The 17,574-nt window shown below is 51.3% G+C and overlaps 2 protein-coding genes and 1 non-coding gene across 4 annotated transcripts; all 3 read right to left on the bottom strand.

Moving 5' to 3' along the window:
- Nucleotides 1-206: 206 nt before the first annotated feature.
- Nucleotides 207-2,132, bottom strand: CUNH12orf57 (chromosome unknown C12orf57 homolog). Its single transcript, XM_046424106.2, has 3 exons — nucleotides 1,763-2,132; nucleotides 1,293-1,469; nucleotides 207-441 (listed from the first exon to the last, which is right to left on the bottom strand). The coding sequence occupies exons 1-3, from the start codon at nucleotides 1,812-1,814 to the stop codon at nucleotides 290-292; spliced, it is 381 nt and encodes a 126-aa protein (XP_046280062.1). The 5' UTR covers nucleotides 1,815-2,132; the 3' UTR covers nucleotides 207-289.
- Nucleotides 2,073-2,134, bottom strand: LOC124079036 (U7 small nuclear RNA). The gene has a single exon (XR_006847127.1). It is a non-coding gene; the product is annotated as a U7 small nuclear RNA (small nuclear RNA).
- An 821-nt stretch (nucleotides 2,135-2,955) lies between these two features.
- On the bottom strand, nucleotides 2,956-15,666 carry Atn1 (atrophin 1). 2 transcript variants are annotated; one of them, XM_046424103.2, is made up of 10 exons: nucleotides 15,496-15,666; nucleotides 10,095-10,260; nucleotides 9,807-9,944; nucleotides 9,550-9,663; nucleotides 6,944-8,949; nucleotides 6,525-6,747; nucleotides 5,416-6,112; nucleotides 4,406-4,549; nucleotides 3,712-3,892; nucleotides 2,956-3,527 (listed from the first exon to the last, which is right to left on the bottom strand). In XM_046424103.2, exons 2-10 carry the CDS (start codon nucleotides 10,119-10,121, stop codon nucleotides 3,494-3,496), a joined length of 3,564 nt encoding a protein of 1,187 aa, XP_046280059.1. In that variant the 5' UTR covers nucleotides 10,122-10,260; nucleotides 15,496-15,666; the 3' UTR covers nucleotides 2,956-3,493. The 2 variants fall into 2 exon arrangements, with proteins under 2 accessions (XP_046280059.1, XP_046280057.1); XM_046424101.2 differs by having other exon boundaries at nucleotides 6,944-8,952; nucleotides 15,496-15,665.
- Nucleotides 15,667-17,574: the final 1,908 nt, after the last annotated feature.

Genomic DNA, 17,574 nt, shown 5'->3' with positions numbered 1-17,574 from the left:
AGGTGCCACCTGTGTAGACCCACCCTCTCACCTGCCTTTCCGTGAGGGGAGGAGCCTTAGGCTCTCACTGGAGTTGGGTTGGGCACAGCAGGAAGTTACAAGAAGGACTTTCACAAGGGAATGTAGCAACCTGGAAAGGCACAAGGAATCCAAGGAGGTTGGGGGATAGGAGTGGGTTGTCAAGGTCACAAAAGACTGACACAGGATTAAGTCACAGGTACATTTATTTTCCTCTGAAACACCTGAGGTTCCTCCTCTCCCTTGCAGCAGCACAGGGAAAGGCCAACTCTCAGGAGGCAGCCACGCTGCCACCAGAAGCAGGCCCATGGGGCGGCAGCGTCATGGGTGGTAAGAACAGAGCCTTCAGCTTTCCTGACAGGCTGGCAATCTCAGGATCCTGGGCTTCATAGGATTTAACCAAGCGAGCAAACTTAAGGACACCTGGAAGAGGGAGTGGACAGTCAACTCACACTCTGGGGCCCAGTGTGACAAAGACAGCTAGTGGGGGGTGGAGGGTGGCTTGAATATGAAATACTGGCTCTGCAGGGTTTGGATCAATCACTTCTGGTCTGTACTGGTTACAACAGGATGGGATGCAGTGAATAAAAATATCCCAGAAATAGTGTGCTGCTCAGTCTGAGGTGGGCCATTTTAGCACTAGTCACAAGAACCCCAAGTATGAACATCCATGAGATCCCATATCTATAGCGGGACACAGGAAGACAGTGGGGCAGCTGGACTGAATCAATGCACACGCTTGGGAAATTCAACCTCTAAGCCTTGAACTGATTAGCTGAAACACCTTTCAGGAACTACAGAGTGTACTGTCATGCAGACATCTTGCTAAAACTACCAAAACGACGGGGTTCAAGTTCCTAGTACTTGTTACCCGGGGCACTTGTTTTGCTTTAAAGTCTGTTCCATCTTAATATGGAAAAATGGTGTGACTATTATTTTACTAATAGTAAAAACAAAATGCACTTAGAGGGCTGGAGTCGTAACTTAGCGGTAGAGCTCTTGCCTCGCGCGTGTGAAGCACTGGGTTCGATTCTCAGCACCACATATAAATAAGTAAATAAAATAAAGGTCCATCAACAACTAAAAAATATTTTTTAAAAAAATGCATTTAGGACGTCGCCTGCAAAAGTTCATGGTAGGTCTTGGGCTGCGTGTGCCAATACTGTTAGATTGTGGCTGCCGCCCTGTGGCAAGAAAGAGGACGGCAGCACTGGGGCCCACACATTCTGCGCCCTCCCCCCAACCACCCCACCGCCGACCCGCGTCCGACCCACCTTCCCCGTCGCAGCTGAAGCCATAAGCTTTGATAACCTCTTGTTGGATCTGCGTGGCCACGGGCAGCACGAATTGCAGCATCTTGCCCATGTCGTTGCACGCATTGTCTCTAGCCTCATCCATGCGCACGGCGTTCTCCGGGGCCGAAAACGCCTGGATCACCTCCGCCAGGACCACTACGCACAAGATGCAGCCCAGGGAGGCGTCCCGGGGTGGGCGCCAGGACATGGCCGGCAGGCCCAGCAGAAAGCGCAGGGAAGAGGGCGGGGAATTAGTGAATCGAGAACGTAAGTAACCCGGTAAAGCTCATAATCCGAATTCCACTAGGAGCAAGGACCCCACATAGGTGGAGGAAAGGGACAGTATGCCATGCCCTCCGTCCCCGTTTCCCGCGGAAAGTGGCTGGGTCTTTGGCCCAGTAACCCCCACCGCAACAGGCTACCCAAACCATGACTAAGGTGCTTCTCACCCTTGGCCTGCTCCGCGCTCAGGGGCGCGGGTTGGGCCGCGGCAGACGCCATAGAACGACGAAAGCTGCACGTGCAGCGAAGATATAAAACAAAAAACGAGAAATGAAAAAACCTAGACAAACAAGCCACCTCCTACAGCAGTTCTCAAGGCTGGTGGAGGCGGAGGGGAAACAGCATCATCCGTAGCCGGAAGTGTTAGCTGAGCCTTAATTTCGGTGACTGTAAATTCCTGACTCTGTTTATTCGGGAAAATAAAGAACTGCACCAGCCAATGAGAGCAATTCTGTCGTTACAGACAAATCATGGGAGAGGGGCTTTCCAGCAACTGCCAGAAAGCCTGCTAGACAAATTCTAAAAGAGCTGCAACACTTATGAAAGAAAGCATGGAGCCAACTTGGGGTGTACATTAACTCCACTATTAGTGAGGGTGAGATCAAAGTGGTGCTTTTCGAACCCCTGCTAATGTAGAAGCAATAGGACATATTATGACCTTCGGTAAGAAAAACAATATTCTAAGGAATTTACTTAACTGATTCATTTCTAGAGTTTGTGAATGTTTGATTTCATGTATGCAAATGAGCTCTATGCTGACTGGCTGAGAAAGCAGCCAATCACAGCCCCTTTCTTAAGAACCAAGACAGTGATTCGCAGCATGAAAGCTCAAAACGAGAACCCTTCGGGCCTTTTAAAATGGCCTTGTATAGTTGTAGGTCGTGCTGCATAACGCTCTATATCCTTTCCCTTCCAGGCGTTTGGAATTGTCACCCACTGAAGGCCAAGTCCTAATCACATGAGTTTACTGAAGCTACACTCATCCCGCTCGCACTTCATAAAGTGCCTCAGACTATTCTCGGAAAGGATTCGCTACCCTGAGGCTCTCATTAGAGGCCTCAGGTGGCACCTAGTAGGATCAGTGATGGGAACACCTCCAAGATTTAAGTAGTTTCTTTGATCTGGGTTTGCCAGATGTAGGCTCATCCCAGGCCTCTCCTTGCTGGGGTCAAGGAAAGGCCTAGCACCACAGTATACCATTGCTAGCAGAGCCAAGAATCTGAGTTCTTCTGAGGTCCCTGTTCAACTCTTTTGGGTCCCTACACCCAGTTCCTTAATAATCCCATCCCTTCCCACTTCCCTGTTGCAACAAGACCTCACCCGAACCCCCTTAGCCCACAAAGAACAAGTCACAGCCATCTTCCTGGGGAGTTGTGAGGATGTTTTTGTTTGGTTGGTTTTGGTTGGGATGTTTTTTAAAGAGCATCATATAGATATTTATATATATAAATTATTAATGTGGGGAAGGGTAAGGGGCGTACATCGCAGAGGGGGCGCGCACACAGGGATTGGGAAGGGGCAGGGCAGGGGCGGCACACGATGCTACGCAAAACAGCCACATCTAACAGATGAAATAATCACACCAACGGGGTGGGGAAAGGGCAGTGACCACCGAGGGCTGGGCATAGGGGAGGAGGAAAGCAGGGCACAAAAGAAGAGGGACCTGGTCCAAGAAACTGTGCACTTTCCGTCCCCACCTTTACCACCTCCCCACCTCTGCCTTGTGCACACCACCTGGGCCTTGGCCTTCTGTCCGTTCCTTATTTCCTCCCTCCCTCTGCCCAGCTGTGGAGGCCCTGCAACTGAATAGCACCCTCTCCTTGGCTCTGGGTGGCAGCTAGGAGGGGGTCCTTCAAGGTTCAGATGTAGGAGCCATGGTGTTCTCTTGATTGAAGGTTCTACAGTGGCTTGTCACTTTCTTTCTTCAGGTGACTAGGGAAGAAGTGATGCATGGCAGAGAAATGAGAGACTGAGATCAACTGTGACCTTGTCTTCTTCACAGATAAAGATGGAAAGCAGGGGGTTCCTCCCCTAGGATTCTACTTGCCCTACTGCCCATCCCATGCTGGCCTAGCCCTTCTTCCCTGACTCGTGGTCTGTGAACACCCCACAGTACCTGTAGTAGTCCTCCTGGGCAGGTAGCGGCACACTGTGCAGCGGGTGATGGGCATGCAGCCACTGCTGCTGTTCCAGCGCTAAGCGCTGCAGCTCAGCAGACTGCGCGTGCATGGCCTGCAGCTGATGAGCTGCAGACATTGGGGCAGAGAGGGAGGCTGGCAGGTCCCGGTAAGGGGCAGCTGTGAGTAGGAAAGCAAGGGGCACATGACTGATGGATACTGAGTACATGCTTTGGGCCAGGGGTTAGACAGCCATTTTACATACAGAGAAAACAGTAGAAAATAAAGTAACGCTGCCCATATTGCAAGCTGCCAATGGTGGAATGGAATTAGAAGTCAAACCTCTTAGCCTGGCTCTAAAACCTGAGCCTCTCTTGAGCAAAACCTCAGCTCTCCTATTTTTTTTTTTTTTTTTTTGTATCAGGGATCAAACTCAGGGGCACTCAGCCATGAGCCACATCCCCAGCGTTATTTTGTATTTTATTTAGAGACAAGGTCTCACTAGTTGCTTAGTGCCTCACTTTTGCTAAAGCTGGCTTTGAATTCATGATCCTCCTGCCTCAGCCTCCTGAGCTGCAGCTCTCCTATTCTTATTCCAGCTATTCATGCCTCCCAACTCTCACTAGACCCATCCCCAATACCCGCATTCTGTCCTCTCATTAGTGCTTCCCTACCCCCAACCTCTATCCTTACCAAAAAGCTGGTGACGAAGAACTTCGTTCTCGTGCAGAGGGTGAGGAAGAAGGGGGTTAGGGAGGGTCCCAGCTGGGTAGGGGATCCGGGTAAGGTGAGACCCTGAGGCCAGGGGGTCAATGAGAGGGTGCACCGAGGCAGAGGCTAGAGGGCAGAAAAGAGGAATGTGTCACTAGAAGGCATGTTTTGGTAAAAAACATGCATTTGGGTGGGGGATCTGAGTCTGGGAAGAAACATGGACAAACACAAGGGGATCCAAAGTGGAACAAAGGTAGAATAGAAGCACTAGAGACCTGGGGGATGGACAAGAAGAGACCCTGCAGGAGTAGGGACACACAGATGTCAGATTACAGTTGCCAGAGGGTTCTGAGAATGAGGAAAGAGAGAGTAAACTTACTTTGAGAAGGTGGGAGATGATGGAAGTTTAGAAAATGAAACAGGAAGAGTAGGGAGATTAAGAAGACAGAACAAGAGATCCCAAACTGAACATGAGTGTAAGGCTAGGCTGGGCAATGTTTGTAAAATATTATAAAAGTTTCTTATAAAGAAATATGGAAAAAGGATAGTAAGTAAAGCTCATTATTGCCTGTAACACCCAAAACAAAGTTAAAGAGCCCTTTCTAGGGGGTTTCAGACCTAGAGATGGGAAGAAACATAAAAGATCTCCAGATGGAACAGAAGGAAAGGATGGCAAGAAACAAGATTTGAATCCAGGGGAACAAGAAAATTAGTATGCTAAGGGCTTTGGGAAAAGGGATGCAAGGATGGAAAAGTGGTGTGCCCTCAAAAAGACTCCAGCTTGGGCCTCTATCAGAGGGGAAGGGGTGTGGAGAATGCACAAGCTCTACAGCTAAGCAAGTGCATGGAGGAAAGTCAGGGAGGCAAAAATCAGGGGAGCTTTCTCAGGAGAGGTTCTGTCAGAACAGTAATGGGAAGTGGGTCTGAGAAACAGAAGAGCCCAATCAGGTAAGGCAGCCCCACAGGTCAAAGCCAGGAAGCAGGGGTCTCACCTGCATGAATGGCATCCTGCTGGTGCAGATGCAGGTGAGAGTGGATGTGAGAGTGCTGGTGGTGATGAGGGGTCACGTTGAGCATCTGCAGCCGGGCCAGTGGGTCATTGCCCAGGGCTGCCACCCTTTCAGCATGTTGCCTCTCAGCTGCCAGCCGTTCAGCATAGGACATGTCAGGCCGCAGGGCTGGCCCAGCTGCCAGCGCTAGACGTTCTCGCTCCAGAGGCCCCAGGCTTGGATGAAAAGGGAAAGGGTGCAGGCCAGGAGGGCCAGGCTGCAGAGCCAGGCCCCCATGTCGGGGGAAGGGATCCAGGCCTGGCCCAGGGACCCCATGTAGGGGTTCCAGCTCACTTGGCTTCACCTCGAAGCCAGGCTTGAGACGATCACGGAGATCTCGTTCACGGGCTTCCCGCTCCCTCTCCCGGGCAGCTGGGTCACTGCTGTACAGGGCTGGGACATTGTAACCCAGAAGCCCCGGGTCCACTGCCCCCAACGGCACGTAGAATGGATGGTTGCGATTGCCAGGAGACATGACATGCGGTCGGGCATATTCACTGAGAGTGCGCAGGGCTGGAGTGTCAGGACCCAGGTAGGGGGGCACTGTAGCTACAGCACTACCAGGCTCAAATGGAGGGCGATGGGGCACTGGGCCCAGAGATGGGCACTCCACTGGAGCACGGCCCTCCTGCGCCAACTTCTGTGGGGTAGAGGAAGAAGTGGAGTTAAAAGAGGACCTATGAGGATATTTGGCTAGTCCCAAGTTGCCCAACTGTCTGAGCAACTGAATGCCACGATGCTTATAAAAGAATGTTGCAACCCTGACTGTGAAAGAACGTCCCTGCACCCCGACCCCGCCGCAAATTTGCCCTTCTTGTGATCTACTGGTAGTCTGACCTGAGCAAGCCTTCCCCAAACTCAGAAATAGATTGCTCCCACTGCAATCCTCTTAGGCTCCTAGTTATGGGCTGCAGTGGTTCATCCTCTCCGACAGGTGGCGAAGTGATTCTCGTCTCGCCCCTAGCCCCAGTCCCAGCCCATCCGGAGCCCAACTACGCAGCGCCAAGAAGGGAGGGAAAGGCGGCGGGTGGCGCATTTTGTGACGCACTTACCACGCTGCGTTCGAGCTCGCGCTCTTTCTCGCGCTCACGCTCCTTTTCGCGCTCCCGCTCCCGCTCGCGCTCCTTTTCTTCGCGCGCTCGCTGTTCAGCCTCGCGCCGCACCTTCTCCACCAGGTCGGCCCGCTTCTTGGCCAGCTTGGAGCCCTCCAGCGGCACGAAATACAAGTCGCTGCGCGCGCACGAGTTGAAACCGCGGTCTAGGTGTTTGTTAAACCTGTGGGGCGCGGAGGCAGTACGCGCTCAGTTCCTGCTAGCCGCCCGGCGGCCATCCTGCTCCATCCTCAAAAGCAGCCTCCGTGAAGGCAGAGAGCTGTTTAGTGTACTTCTAAAAAACACCACATAAACACGAGGCTCCAGTGTCCACCGTACCCCGACTCCAAACCCACCGGCACCCGACCCAGGCTGCTCACCTGGCAGACTGACTGGCGTGGCTGGGCACATCTACCACCTTGGGAGGGGGCGAGGGGCTCCGGGCTGGGGGCACGGGGCTCTCTGGGGTCTCGTACTCCTCAGTTGGCTCTTGTTTGATCTGTGTGGCACTCAGGGGTGGCCCTGAGGCAGGGGCCGCAGGTGGTGGCGGCAGAGATGACAGGCTTGAGGGCCCTGCAGGTGGCAAGGGCCCAGGCGCCACAGTAGGTGAGCCTGGCTTGAAGGTCCCTGGGCCTGCTGGCGGGGAGGTGCCTCGAAAGCCCGGTGGGGTCCCCGTTCTGAAGGAAGGTGGTGACCCAGGCTTGTATCCCGGTGGGGTGGCTGTCTTGTAGGCCCCGGGAGACGAGGCTCTCTTGCCATAGGGTGGGGGCCCAGGTGGGGAAGCTGTTTTGTAGCCTGCTGGCGAGGAAGCCACGGTGGCAATGACCGTGGAAAGGGTAGCAGAGGAGGTGGTGACCGGAGGCACCGGTGGGAAGGGGTAGGACGCCCCTTGGGGGCCCTGAGAAGGGGAGGGATGCGAACATGGGTAGGAGCCTTGAGAAGAAGAGGAAGAGTTGGAAGAGGAGACTGGGGGGCCACTGGGGCCTGCTTGGCTGTAGGACACCTGGCTGTGAGGTGGGGGCAGGTGTGTTGGCCCTGATGGATAGGGTCTCAGAGACCCTAGGGAGGGAGACATGGTGTAAGGGTGTGCATGGTGGGAGCCACTGCTCTCCAGGGGGTGGGGATATGCTCCAGGTGGAGGGGGCCCAGAGCTTCCATGATGCTGCTGCTGCTGCTGCTGCTGCTGCTGTTGCTGCTGCTGCTGTTGCTGTTGCTGCTGGTGGTGATGGTGATGTGTTGGGGCTGGTGGGTGTGCAGTGGATTGGCCCCCAGAAGTAGGGAAGGGGCTTGGATGAGCATTGCTATTGGCCAAGAGTCGACCATAGGGAGGAGGTGGAGGGGGACCCTGGCTCCACACAGCCTGGGATGGGAGGGAAGGCTGAGTATACTTCGGTGGCTGATTGGAGACAGACAGACTTGTTGGGGGAGGGAAGGAGTGGGGATAACTGGGCAATGCCTGGGAAGCTGGGTACTGGGAAGCAGAGGAAGAGGAGGAAGAAGTGGAAGAAGAGGCTGCCACAGAGCTACTGCTAGAGGATGAATAAGGATACCTCATTGGGGGAGCTGGAGCAGAAGAGGAGGAAGTAGGAGGCAGAGGGTGGGGTGAGGGAGCCAGAGTTGGGCCCTTTTCTGGGCCTGGAGGAAGTCCACCCATGCCCTGACCCATGGCATGAGGAGAGGGAAGATGTCCAGGGAGTGGCTGGGCCCCTAGGCCAGGAGGAGAGGCTGAAGCGTTGTTGAGGGGTCTCAGGGCAGGTGGAGGAGGCAGGTTTGGTGTCACATGAGGGAAAGTGGCTGGAGGTGGAGCAGAGGTTAGATTTCCACCACCCACTGGAGTATTAGGTGGCTTTGTTGGGGGAGCACCACTAGCTCCAGAGCTTGATATTGAAATGGGGGTTGTGGGTGGAGGGTGCTGCTTACCCCCACTAGAGGCCCCCACTGAAGAGGCAGCCCCTCCTCCTTTGGGACCCATTGGGGGTCCGGATAAAACTCCACCAGCTCCCCCAGGATAGAGCTGTGGATGAGGGGGAGGGGCCCCAGGAGGAGCCTGGAACATTCGGGAAGTGGGGGGCTCCATGGGAGCATGATATCCAGTTGGTGTCACAGAGGAATGGGGTTCAAAGCCAGGATCTGGCTGTCGTGGGGTGCTGTCTGGTTGTGGAGGGGAGGGAGGAAAGAGTGGAGGTGGATGGTAGGGGCGGGCTGGGCCCTGGGACAAGCCAGAAGATGAATCGGAGTCATTCTCCACACTCCCAGGGCTGTAGATGCTGGGGGATGTGCTTCGGTTATCCTGGTCTATATCCCTAGGGTCACTGCTGCCATCATCGTTGAGGCTCCGCCCATCCAAGCTATCCAGATCTGAGGGAGACTGTGGCCGAGGGAGCTCCTGCTGCATAGAGAAGAGGGCCATGTTTTCCTTTCTCTCCCACAGTCATTTCCTCCTCACAGCAAACTGTTGTGCTGTGATGTGATGGGGATTCCTGCCATCTGGGGTTCCCCCAATCTCCCCACATCTCAGCTTTCCCAGCAACCAGGCTTATTTCCCTCCTTGTTCAAACCCTATTTCTTCTCAAGTGTTCATCTCAAGCATTTTCACCCTCTCCACAGCTTACTCCACATGCTTGTCTTCCACCACCTCATATTTACCCTCATCTCATCTCATTGACTCCCTTTAATTTTTCAACCCCCAAACCCTTGGTTCTCAAAAAGACCACTTCTGCATTTTCCTTATGACTTATTTGTTCCTTCCAGTAAGACTTCTTAATCCTTCAGTTCTTCCATTCTCCTTTAACCCTGCCTGGTCATCTACTGGTGTGACCAAAGCCAAAAGATCTGTCTGACATATAGACATGATCACTTTAGTAAACACTAAGTTATGATTTTTCTCTTATATCCCAGCAGAGAGCAAGGTAGAAATGTGAGCAAAAGGAAGTTTGGGGAAAGAATGGTCAAAAAACGAGTCAGAATGGATAACAAGGTCTCCTACCTCCGTTTTGGTCTTTTTTGGTGCATTCGTCTCCTCACTTTCACTCTCTGAGATCTCCTCACTCCGGCCCTGCTTGGTGACTTTTGGTGTGGAAGCTTCCTCTACCCGGGCCTTCTGTGAAAGAGAAAGAAAATTCCTGTCTTCTTCCTCCCAACCCTCCACTGTTACTACCTTCTGCCAGCCTGAAAGCTCCCCCCATGACACACCCTTAGCCCCAGTGCCAGAACATCCTGTGTAAAGACCTAGGGACAAAATACCTTGGCTGTCTGCCTGGACTTCTCAGCTTTGCCATCACTGCTGGATGTGCTGACTCCTCCAGGGGAGGCCCGGCCCCTTGATCTCAGTTCTTCTCGGGGCCCAGGGGCCTCTTTCTTCCGTCCACTCCTCATTGACATCTAAGAAAGGAAGAAGGAGGCAAGTAATGTTTTTTATTTCACCTGACTTTGTAATGCATCTTATTTCTGTTTTTCCTCTCTAGATCCTTCCTCCTAGTTTCTCTGCACCTGCCCCAACCTTTCATGCCTCTCATAGTAGCTATTACTCACTGAGTCTTTATTCTGTCGTGTCTTCATTCTTCAGGCTGTGGAGACCCCATTCTCCTCTGCCTGGGCAGCTGAATACAGAAACTTCTCTGCTCTGCCTCAAGCTCCCCACAGCCGTGGCCTGGGAAGCAGGTGTAGTCGCCTGGAACGGATCTGTTTTCAGCAAAACCTGTTTGGAAAAGACCATAAGAGTCTTCATATTGGAGAACAAAATCTGAAAGAGGTACTACTGTGCCTGTCAGAGGGCTAAGCAGCTCAGCCCTGAGCCTTCTGGACAAGTGGGACAGTTAACAAGACACTCATTGCTGGATTGCCCCATGGGTTATCTAAGCTGTTTAAATGAGGGAGATTCTACTCATACTACAATCTCTTATTTCTGGGGAAGGTAGAAAATTGAGATGTACCTGTGAGCTCCAATCCAGATCGCTCAGTTTTCCCCTTTATGATCACTAAAGAATATTTATGTACCTGTGAATTCCACAGAGCTTTACAAAGGAGGACAGAGAAATGAAGCTGAAGTATTAATTTATTAAGTGTCTTCCTTGTATCAAGCCCTTTAATACATGATATCATGTAATATTTACAATCAACCCTGAAAGGTAGGTATTAGTATTATTCTCATTAGAAGGGAACTTAGGCTCAAAGATTGTGTGACTTGCCCAACCTCCCACAGTGAAGACCCAATGACAGCCAGAATCAAGCCCTTGTCTCTCTTGACTTCAAACTCTTTCTTCTATACTTTGTTATACTCTCCTTAGAAGTTGGTGGGGAGAATTCTCAGAAAGCCCAGATCAGTCACAGAGATAAGAATTTTTTCATACCAGAGTAGGCAGAAGAATGTCCCATTCTACAATACATAGGAGCAGAGCCCAGTGAATCCCAAAACCAAATCTAAATATCCCCCAAGTTGCAGAACTTGGTTTTGGAGACCTCACAAAAACCCATCCTCCAATATGGTTGACTTTCCACATCCACTGGTTCTGTATCCACAGATTCAAACAACTATAGATGTAAAATATTTGGAGAGAAACTTCCAGAAAGTTCTATAAAATAAAACTTGAATTTGCCATACACTAAGCCCTATGCTGAATCTGAGAATGAAATAATGTCTAGATGTCCGCTGCTATAGCTTCCTGTGCCTTCACAGGTCCTCAAACTCTTCTCAGCTCTTACTGTTTGCCTTATGTCCTTCATATATTATGTAGTTAGGCCTAGGATGGCAAGTTGCCTCTTTCTGAACTGGTTTCCTCTGTTCTGAATACATACAGACTTGCTTTTCTTGTCATTATTCCCTTAGCAATACTGTATGACAACTATTTATGCCAACAATTTAAATAGCATTTACATTGTATTAGGTATTAGATGAGTTAAAGTGTATGGGAGAACTGCATAGGTTATGTGCAAATACTGCATTATTCTACACAGGGAACTTAAACATCTGCTGATCTGGGTATCAGCAGTGGGTCCTGGAATGAATTTCCTCAGACATCAAGGGAACTATGTGTTCCCTAAGGTTAGGAGAGAAGCCAGGCTTCACATTAATAACCAAAATATTAAACAACAACAAAAAAGACTCAAAAGATGAGTGAGCACACAATACAGATTTATAATTTTAAGCCTATCCTCCTGCTTGGCAAAGATAATATAGATATAGATATAGATGTTGTCATATATTGGTATCTCCATAGCCAGCTATTTTCATCTGCACTTGTTTGTATTTCTTGCTAAGAGTCAAGACTCCATACTACAGACCATATGATCTTTTGTGAGCAAAAAATGCTATTTTCATACAGTTTTCCTCTCTATATCCTCGGCTGATATAATTTATGTGTGTGTGTGTGTGTGTTTTCTTTTCTTGCTATTAATGTTTAAATTCAGCAACTTCAGTAGATCTTTCTTCTTGCTTTAAGTGCTGCTAGCCTTGGTGGGACTGCATTAAGCTTGCCTACCTATCCTAAGTTAGAAGGCCTGCTAGGTAAATGGCATTTTCATATTCTATAGCATATTTTCTATAAGGAATACAAAATAATTACTTCTCATTCGCCCCCACTGAACCATATTGAGGGAGGCAACGAGGAATGCATCTAACCTTTCCAGAAAACTGGCGATTTACTTAAGAGTCACAAGATAGCTGAGACAGAACCCCAGGTCTGACCTTTCAACTGATGCTCTGCCCAGTGGACTAGTCATTCTCTTTTAACTACAGCTAATACCACATTTTTGAGTTGTTATGTATATTGGTTTTACTTAACAACTATCAACTGGAGGTGAGGGGGTGACACATGCCTATAACCTGAGCAGCTCAAGAGGCTGAGGCAGGAGGACTGCAAGTCCAAAGCTGCCCTCTGTAACTTAGAGAGGCCCTAAGCAACTCAAGGAGACCTTGTCTCAAAATAAAAAATAAAAAGGGTTGGGGATGTGGCTCAATGGTTAAGCACCCCTGGGTCTAATCCCTGGTACCTAAATAAATAAATAAATAAAATATATCAACTAACAACAACAACAACAACCAAATCCAAAGAACAAGAACCAACAAAATAAAAGAAGAAAACAATCTTAACAATAACAGAACAGGGGGCTGGGGATATAGCTAAGTTGGTAGAGTGCTTGACTTGCATGCACAAAGCAACACACACACATACACACACACACACAAAAAAACTACAGCAGAACAAAGATGGCTGGTGTATCTTTGCCAGTCTTCCTATGGCAGGGTGCCCCTCTCTCCTTCTCATCACAGACCTGTTGACTAAGTCAGGTAAGATCTAGGGATCCAAAAGACCAGGGAAATTCAGAAATGTACCTGAATAATCAAGCAATCATATGTGCTCTTATTTTTTAATCAGCTGAAAACTGATAAAATTTGCAATGAATAGCTTTAAGGGAGAAAAGCAGTTATTAAAATGGAGGTAATGGCAGGGGTGACAGCAGGAAGGACAGAGTTGGGTTGAATTGTAAGTCTGTTTTTGAACCTGAGCTGTGTTCTGGCACCAACAGCTAAACTAAACTCATCTTTGTCCTAGAAGACAGATACTGTAACTAATATTTATATAGCACCTACTATGTATCTGTCAATACACTGAACACTTTCAATACACATTCACTTTCATTACGTTACTACAAAAGGAAATTGATGTGGCAGGTGGAAAAGTAACAATAAATAAATAAATAAATAAATAAATAAATAACAGGAAAAGAACTCTAAGTAAGAAGAGGAAAAGAAATTAAGGAAAAAAATATGGAAAGGATGTCAAAGAATACAATCAAGTCACAAGGCTCTCTGGGAAGTGTTTGCAGAGTGAATTTCAGGATCTTTGGCCCATCCCCCACCATTCCAGTGCTGCCAGACTAAAGTGTCCAAAGTGACTCTGATACTAAAGCAGCCCAGACCAGCAGAGACCAGCAGATAACAACGCACTGGCCTAAGCCTTCTTGGAATCCAGAGCAATCAGAGGAGCCTCAGAGATCATCTCATCTATAATCCCTTCATTTTTACAATGTAGGAGAGGTTCAAAGCAAGAGAATTGACTTTCCCAAGGTCAGAGTTTGTTAGAGGAACAGGCAGGCCAACATCCAGGTCTCCTGATTTTCATTCCAGAATATCTGCTCTGCTCTTGGCTGTTTCACAGTCTTGTCCCCTGACCCCCCTCACCTAGAAAGGACATGGAGAACCCAGCCATACCTACAAGGTCAGGAAAGTAGAAGGTCAAAGGTTAGTGAGGAAAGGGCTCACCTTGGGGACTCTCTGGGAAAGAAGAAGAGATACTCAGGAAAGGAGACTCAAAAAAGAGGAATCAAGTTTAAGAAAATGGAACAATAGTGCAAAGCAGCAAAACCAGTACAGTATGCGAACTATAATAAGAGAGGTAGAAGCCAGAACAATCTGTCCAAAGATGGTAAAACTTATTTTGTTGTTGTTATTTCAGTGCTGGAGATTGAACTCAGGGCCTCAAATACGCTAGGCAAGCACTCTACCACTGAACTACCTATCCTCCAATCCCAGATGTATGATTTGAACAAGACCATTTTCATCTTCCCAACTATTCCTAGGAGGAGAGACATGGAAAAACACAATGACCTGAAAGTAACATATCTACCTGTTCCAACAGATTGATGGATGGAAGCGGGTACACTCCCTGTGGAAACTTCTATCCACTGGCAGCACCAGAAACATTCTCCAGAATCCAGTCAAAAGTCCCAGTCTCTGTGGCTGGGTCCTATCAACATTCTGAAACCCCACCTATTGGATATCCCACTGCATCACTGCCACGCAACAAAATGGTAAAACAACATGCCCTTCAAGAGACCATCCCATCTTGGCAGCCACTGCCAGCACCACAGTTGCTAAAGCAACTCCTATCCTTCTGTAGTACCTACAGGGAGGGTATCTTGTCCCCTGACCCTATCCCAGGCAAAAAAGGAGACCTCTAATTTCAAAGTAGTAAGGAAGGCCTTCCTATAGAGCTCTCAGCTGAGGGACAGCCAGGGCTTTGAGGATTTGAGGGTGGAGGTCACAACTTGTTTGGAATGTCTGTAAGGTTGCCCAATTCCCTCTTTTTCCATATTCCCAGAAACCCCTTCTTCCTAACTCTTCCTTTTAGTGTTCCTGTCCTTCCCATTAGTTTTAGGACTGAGCCCCGACGCCCCTCTCAAGAAGTAACTGTCTGGGATTGGAAAACCAGGGTCAGAGGTGAACTGGAGTAGAAAAAAGAAAACCGAATCACAAAAGACATGGCCTTCCCACTTCCACCCTCAGAAAACCTCTGACTTTCCTTCTCAAAGATGGACCTCTTCTGGCCCTTCTCCCATCCTCAGTTTCCCCAGGTTCCATTCCCCTCTCAGTAGCTACAATCCCTCTTTCCACCTACCACACCCCTTTCCCGGCTCCCACTTCCCTTCCATTCCTAACACCCGCAACCCACCCACCCCCACCCCCGCCGGCTCTGGAACCCATGTTCTGGGCCTCTGGGTCTTCTCCGTCTTCATGCCCCACCTTGCTGCCATCTCTCCAATCCATTCTGCCTTCTCGATGAACCACCCTCACAGCATCTCCAGTTTTTCCTTCACCAACCCTCCACCTCGGCGATCCTCCTCTTTTGGTCTCCGAGTCCGAGCTACCCTCCTGCCCCACCAGCCCCACTCCTGAGACCCCCTACTTCCCCACCTTCCCACCAGGAGCTCCCAGGCCCCCACCTCTCCTCGGAGCCGCCCCACCCCCTGAGCCCCCAGTCTCCGGCCAGGCAGGGCCCGCAGTGGGGAAACAGGATTGGGAAAATAACAAATGGAGGCGGCGGCGGGAGGGGGAACGGGGAGGGGTGGGGGTGGGGAGTCGCAGGCCGGAACCCGGGCGGGCCAGAACCCCGGCGGGCCCGGGGCCGGGGGGCCGGGCGCCAGCGGATCTTACCTGCTTGTAGCTCGGGACAGCTGGCTGGCTCCGAGCGGGAGTCCGGGCTCCAGCGCCTTCGGGGGGCGGTGGCGGCCGATCCCCCGCCCCCCTCTTCTTTTCCCGGCTTCAGTCGCCGCCGCAACTGCGGCGGCGGCGGCCCTGACCCCCCCGGAGGGCGGCCCCCATGCCTTGCTCCCCCGCCCGGCCCCGGTCGCCCGCCGGCCCAGGAGCAAACCCGGATCGGCGGTCTCGCTCTCCCCCGCCCAGGCCCGCCGCCTCCCCCCGGCCGCCCGGAATGCCCCGGGCCGCGCCGTCCGCCCCCGCCGCGCCGCTCGCCCCCGCGCCCGGCCGGCCCTCCGCGCCTCTCTGGCCCGCCGCCGCCCGCGCCGCCGCGCGCAGCCCGCACTCGCGCGGTCCCCGGCCCCGAGGCGGCCTCGCCCGCGGCCCCCCCGCCCCTTCCCAGCGGTGGTCTCCCTCGCCCCCTAGGCCCTCCCCGAGGCCGGCAGTGCCCCCGAAACTGGTCCCGGCCCGAGGACCCGGCCCGGCGCGGGGCTGCGGGCGGGCTGGGCGGCGCGTCCGGCGACTCGCACAGGAAAGCGGACGGCGGAGGGAGGGCGCTTGAGAGAGGGGGATGGGAGAAGGGAGGAAGAGGGAGAAGGAGGGAGAGCGGAGGAACGGAGGAGAGAGGGGCCAGGAGGGAGACGCGAGGGAGGGAGCGCGAGGCAGGCTGCGAGGGGGGGGAGAGGGGGATCGGGGAAGGGGAGGCGCCGTGCGAGTTGGCCGAGCCTGAGGACTAGGGGGCCGGGGCGCGGGGAGGGCTTCGCTGTGGCAGAATATGGGGAGCCCGTAGGCCTAGTGTGGGAGAGGGCTGGGTAGGAGAGGTTGTAGATTGTGAAGGCAGACATGAGAAAGGCTGGAGAAGTTTGGGGGCAACACGGTTTGTAGCAGAGGTGAGGTGGGAGGAGTTTGGGGGATATTGAAGTGGAGATTCGTATAATAGGGTTAGATTGGAAAGATGGAGGGGCATGGGATCTTTGGGGCAATGAGGTGTGTGGCATGGAGAAGTGAAAGAAGCTTAGGGCGGAGGGGTTGGGGAAATATTTTCAGAGAGAATGAGATGGAAGTTTGGGGACTTGGGAAAAACTGAAAAGAAGACATATATAGGAGGATGAGGTTTCTGGAAGATGAATAAAAGGGTTGAGTAAAGAATTCGAGGCTGGTGAAGGAGAAGAAAACCCAGAGGAGATATCTGTGAGTACAGAGAAGTGAAAGCATGAGGAACCTTAGGGATGAAGGAGGAGGGACCAGATGCCTATTTCAGGGGAAGACTGGGCTAAGTGTGAAAGGAGGTGGGATGGCTGGATCCTGGAGATGGGAGCTTCCAGTCAGGAGGCTTTCCTTTAGCAGATAAAATGGGGAAGAAGGGGTTAAAATATTGGAAGAAAATAGAAGATAACGCCTTTGGTGGCAATATGGAGGGAAAGTCATTGATGGAGAAAGACAAGAACTTGGAGATGGCAAGAGAGAGAGCTCTGAGGAAAATGACCGAAATGGGGGATGGCAGGTAGGTAAGGAGTATAATAGGAGTGGGACACCATCTCAGGCCCATCCATCCAGTTCATCTCCATCTTCCTTCCCAAGTCTGAAGTTATCACTAATGGTTTCTTAGGTCACCTGAAGGGTTCAGAGTAGACCTAGGTATCATGGTTCCCTAGGTATCATGGTTCCCTCTCCCAATTGTTTATACATAGAGACAGTCCCTACTACAGACCACAGGTTCTTCCTAACCCTTCCTCCTCCCCTGATCTCTAGGCAGTCTCTGACTCAGTGTGCAGCTATTCCTAGTCTTCAACCATGAAGCCAGCACCCCCACCAGTCTACCATCAGTGCCTTCTTCTTGGCTCCCTCCCTGGCCCCACACCAAGCAGCAACATCTCCTAGGACAAAGGACACCAGAGACACAGGGTGATTTTTGGCAGCTGAAATTGGGAAGGCCAGAAAAAGGGAGGGAGGCAGGCTGGGAAACAGGAAGAACTGGAGCTGGAGTGTGGATTGGGAATCTTCAGTAGCTTTCCAGATTTGGGGTGGGGGTAGGGT

Source organism: Marmota monax, unplaced genomic scaffold (genome assembly GCF_021218885.2).
Source record: "Marmota monax isolate L192 unplaced genomic scaffold, Marmota_monax_Labrador192_F-V1.1 WCK01_AAM20220418_F8-fsc00186, whole genome shotgun sequence".
Classification (NCBI taxonomy): Eukaryota; Metazoa; Chordata; class Mammalia; order Rodentia; family Sciuridae; genus Marmota; species Marmota monax.
Note: the sequence above shows the minus strand (reverse complement) of the source record. Positions and strands in the feature narration are given on the sequence as shown.

Coding starts and splice junctions, on each gene's coding strand:
- Atn1 (XM_046424101.2), bottom strand. CDS start 10,121: ATGAAGACACGACAGAATAAAGACTCA. Junction 9,664..9,806: donor AGTCCAGGCAGACAGCCAAG/GTATTTTGTCCC, acceptor TCTCTTTCACAG/AAGGCCCGGGTAGAGGAAGC. Junction 3,528..3,711: donor GCCCAGGAGGACTACTACAG/GTACTGTGGGGT, acceptor CTTCTTCCCTAG/TCACCTGAAGAAAGAAAGTG.
- CUNH12orf57 (XM_046424106.2), bottom strand. CDS start 1,814: ATGGCGTCTGCCGCGGCCCAACCCGCGCCCCTGAGCGCGGAGCAGGCC. Junction 1,470..1,762: donor GAGCGCGGAGCAGGCCAAGG/GTGAGAAGCACC, acceptor TCTTGTGCGTAG/TGGTCCTGGCGGAGGTGATC. Junction 442..1,292: donor CTTCAGCTGCGACGGGGAAG/GTGGGTCGGACG, acceptor TCCCTCTTCCAG/GTGTCCTTAAGTTTGCTCGC.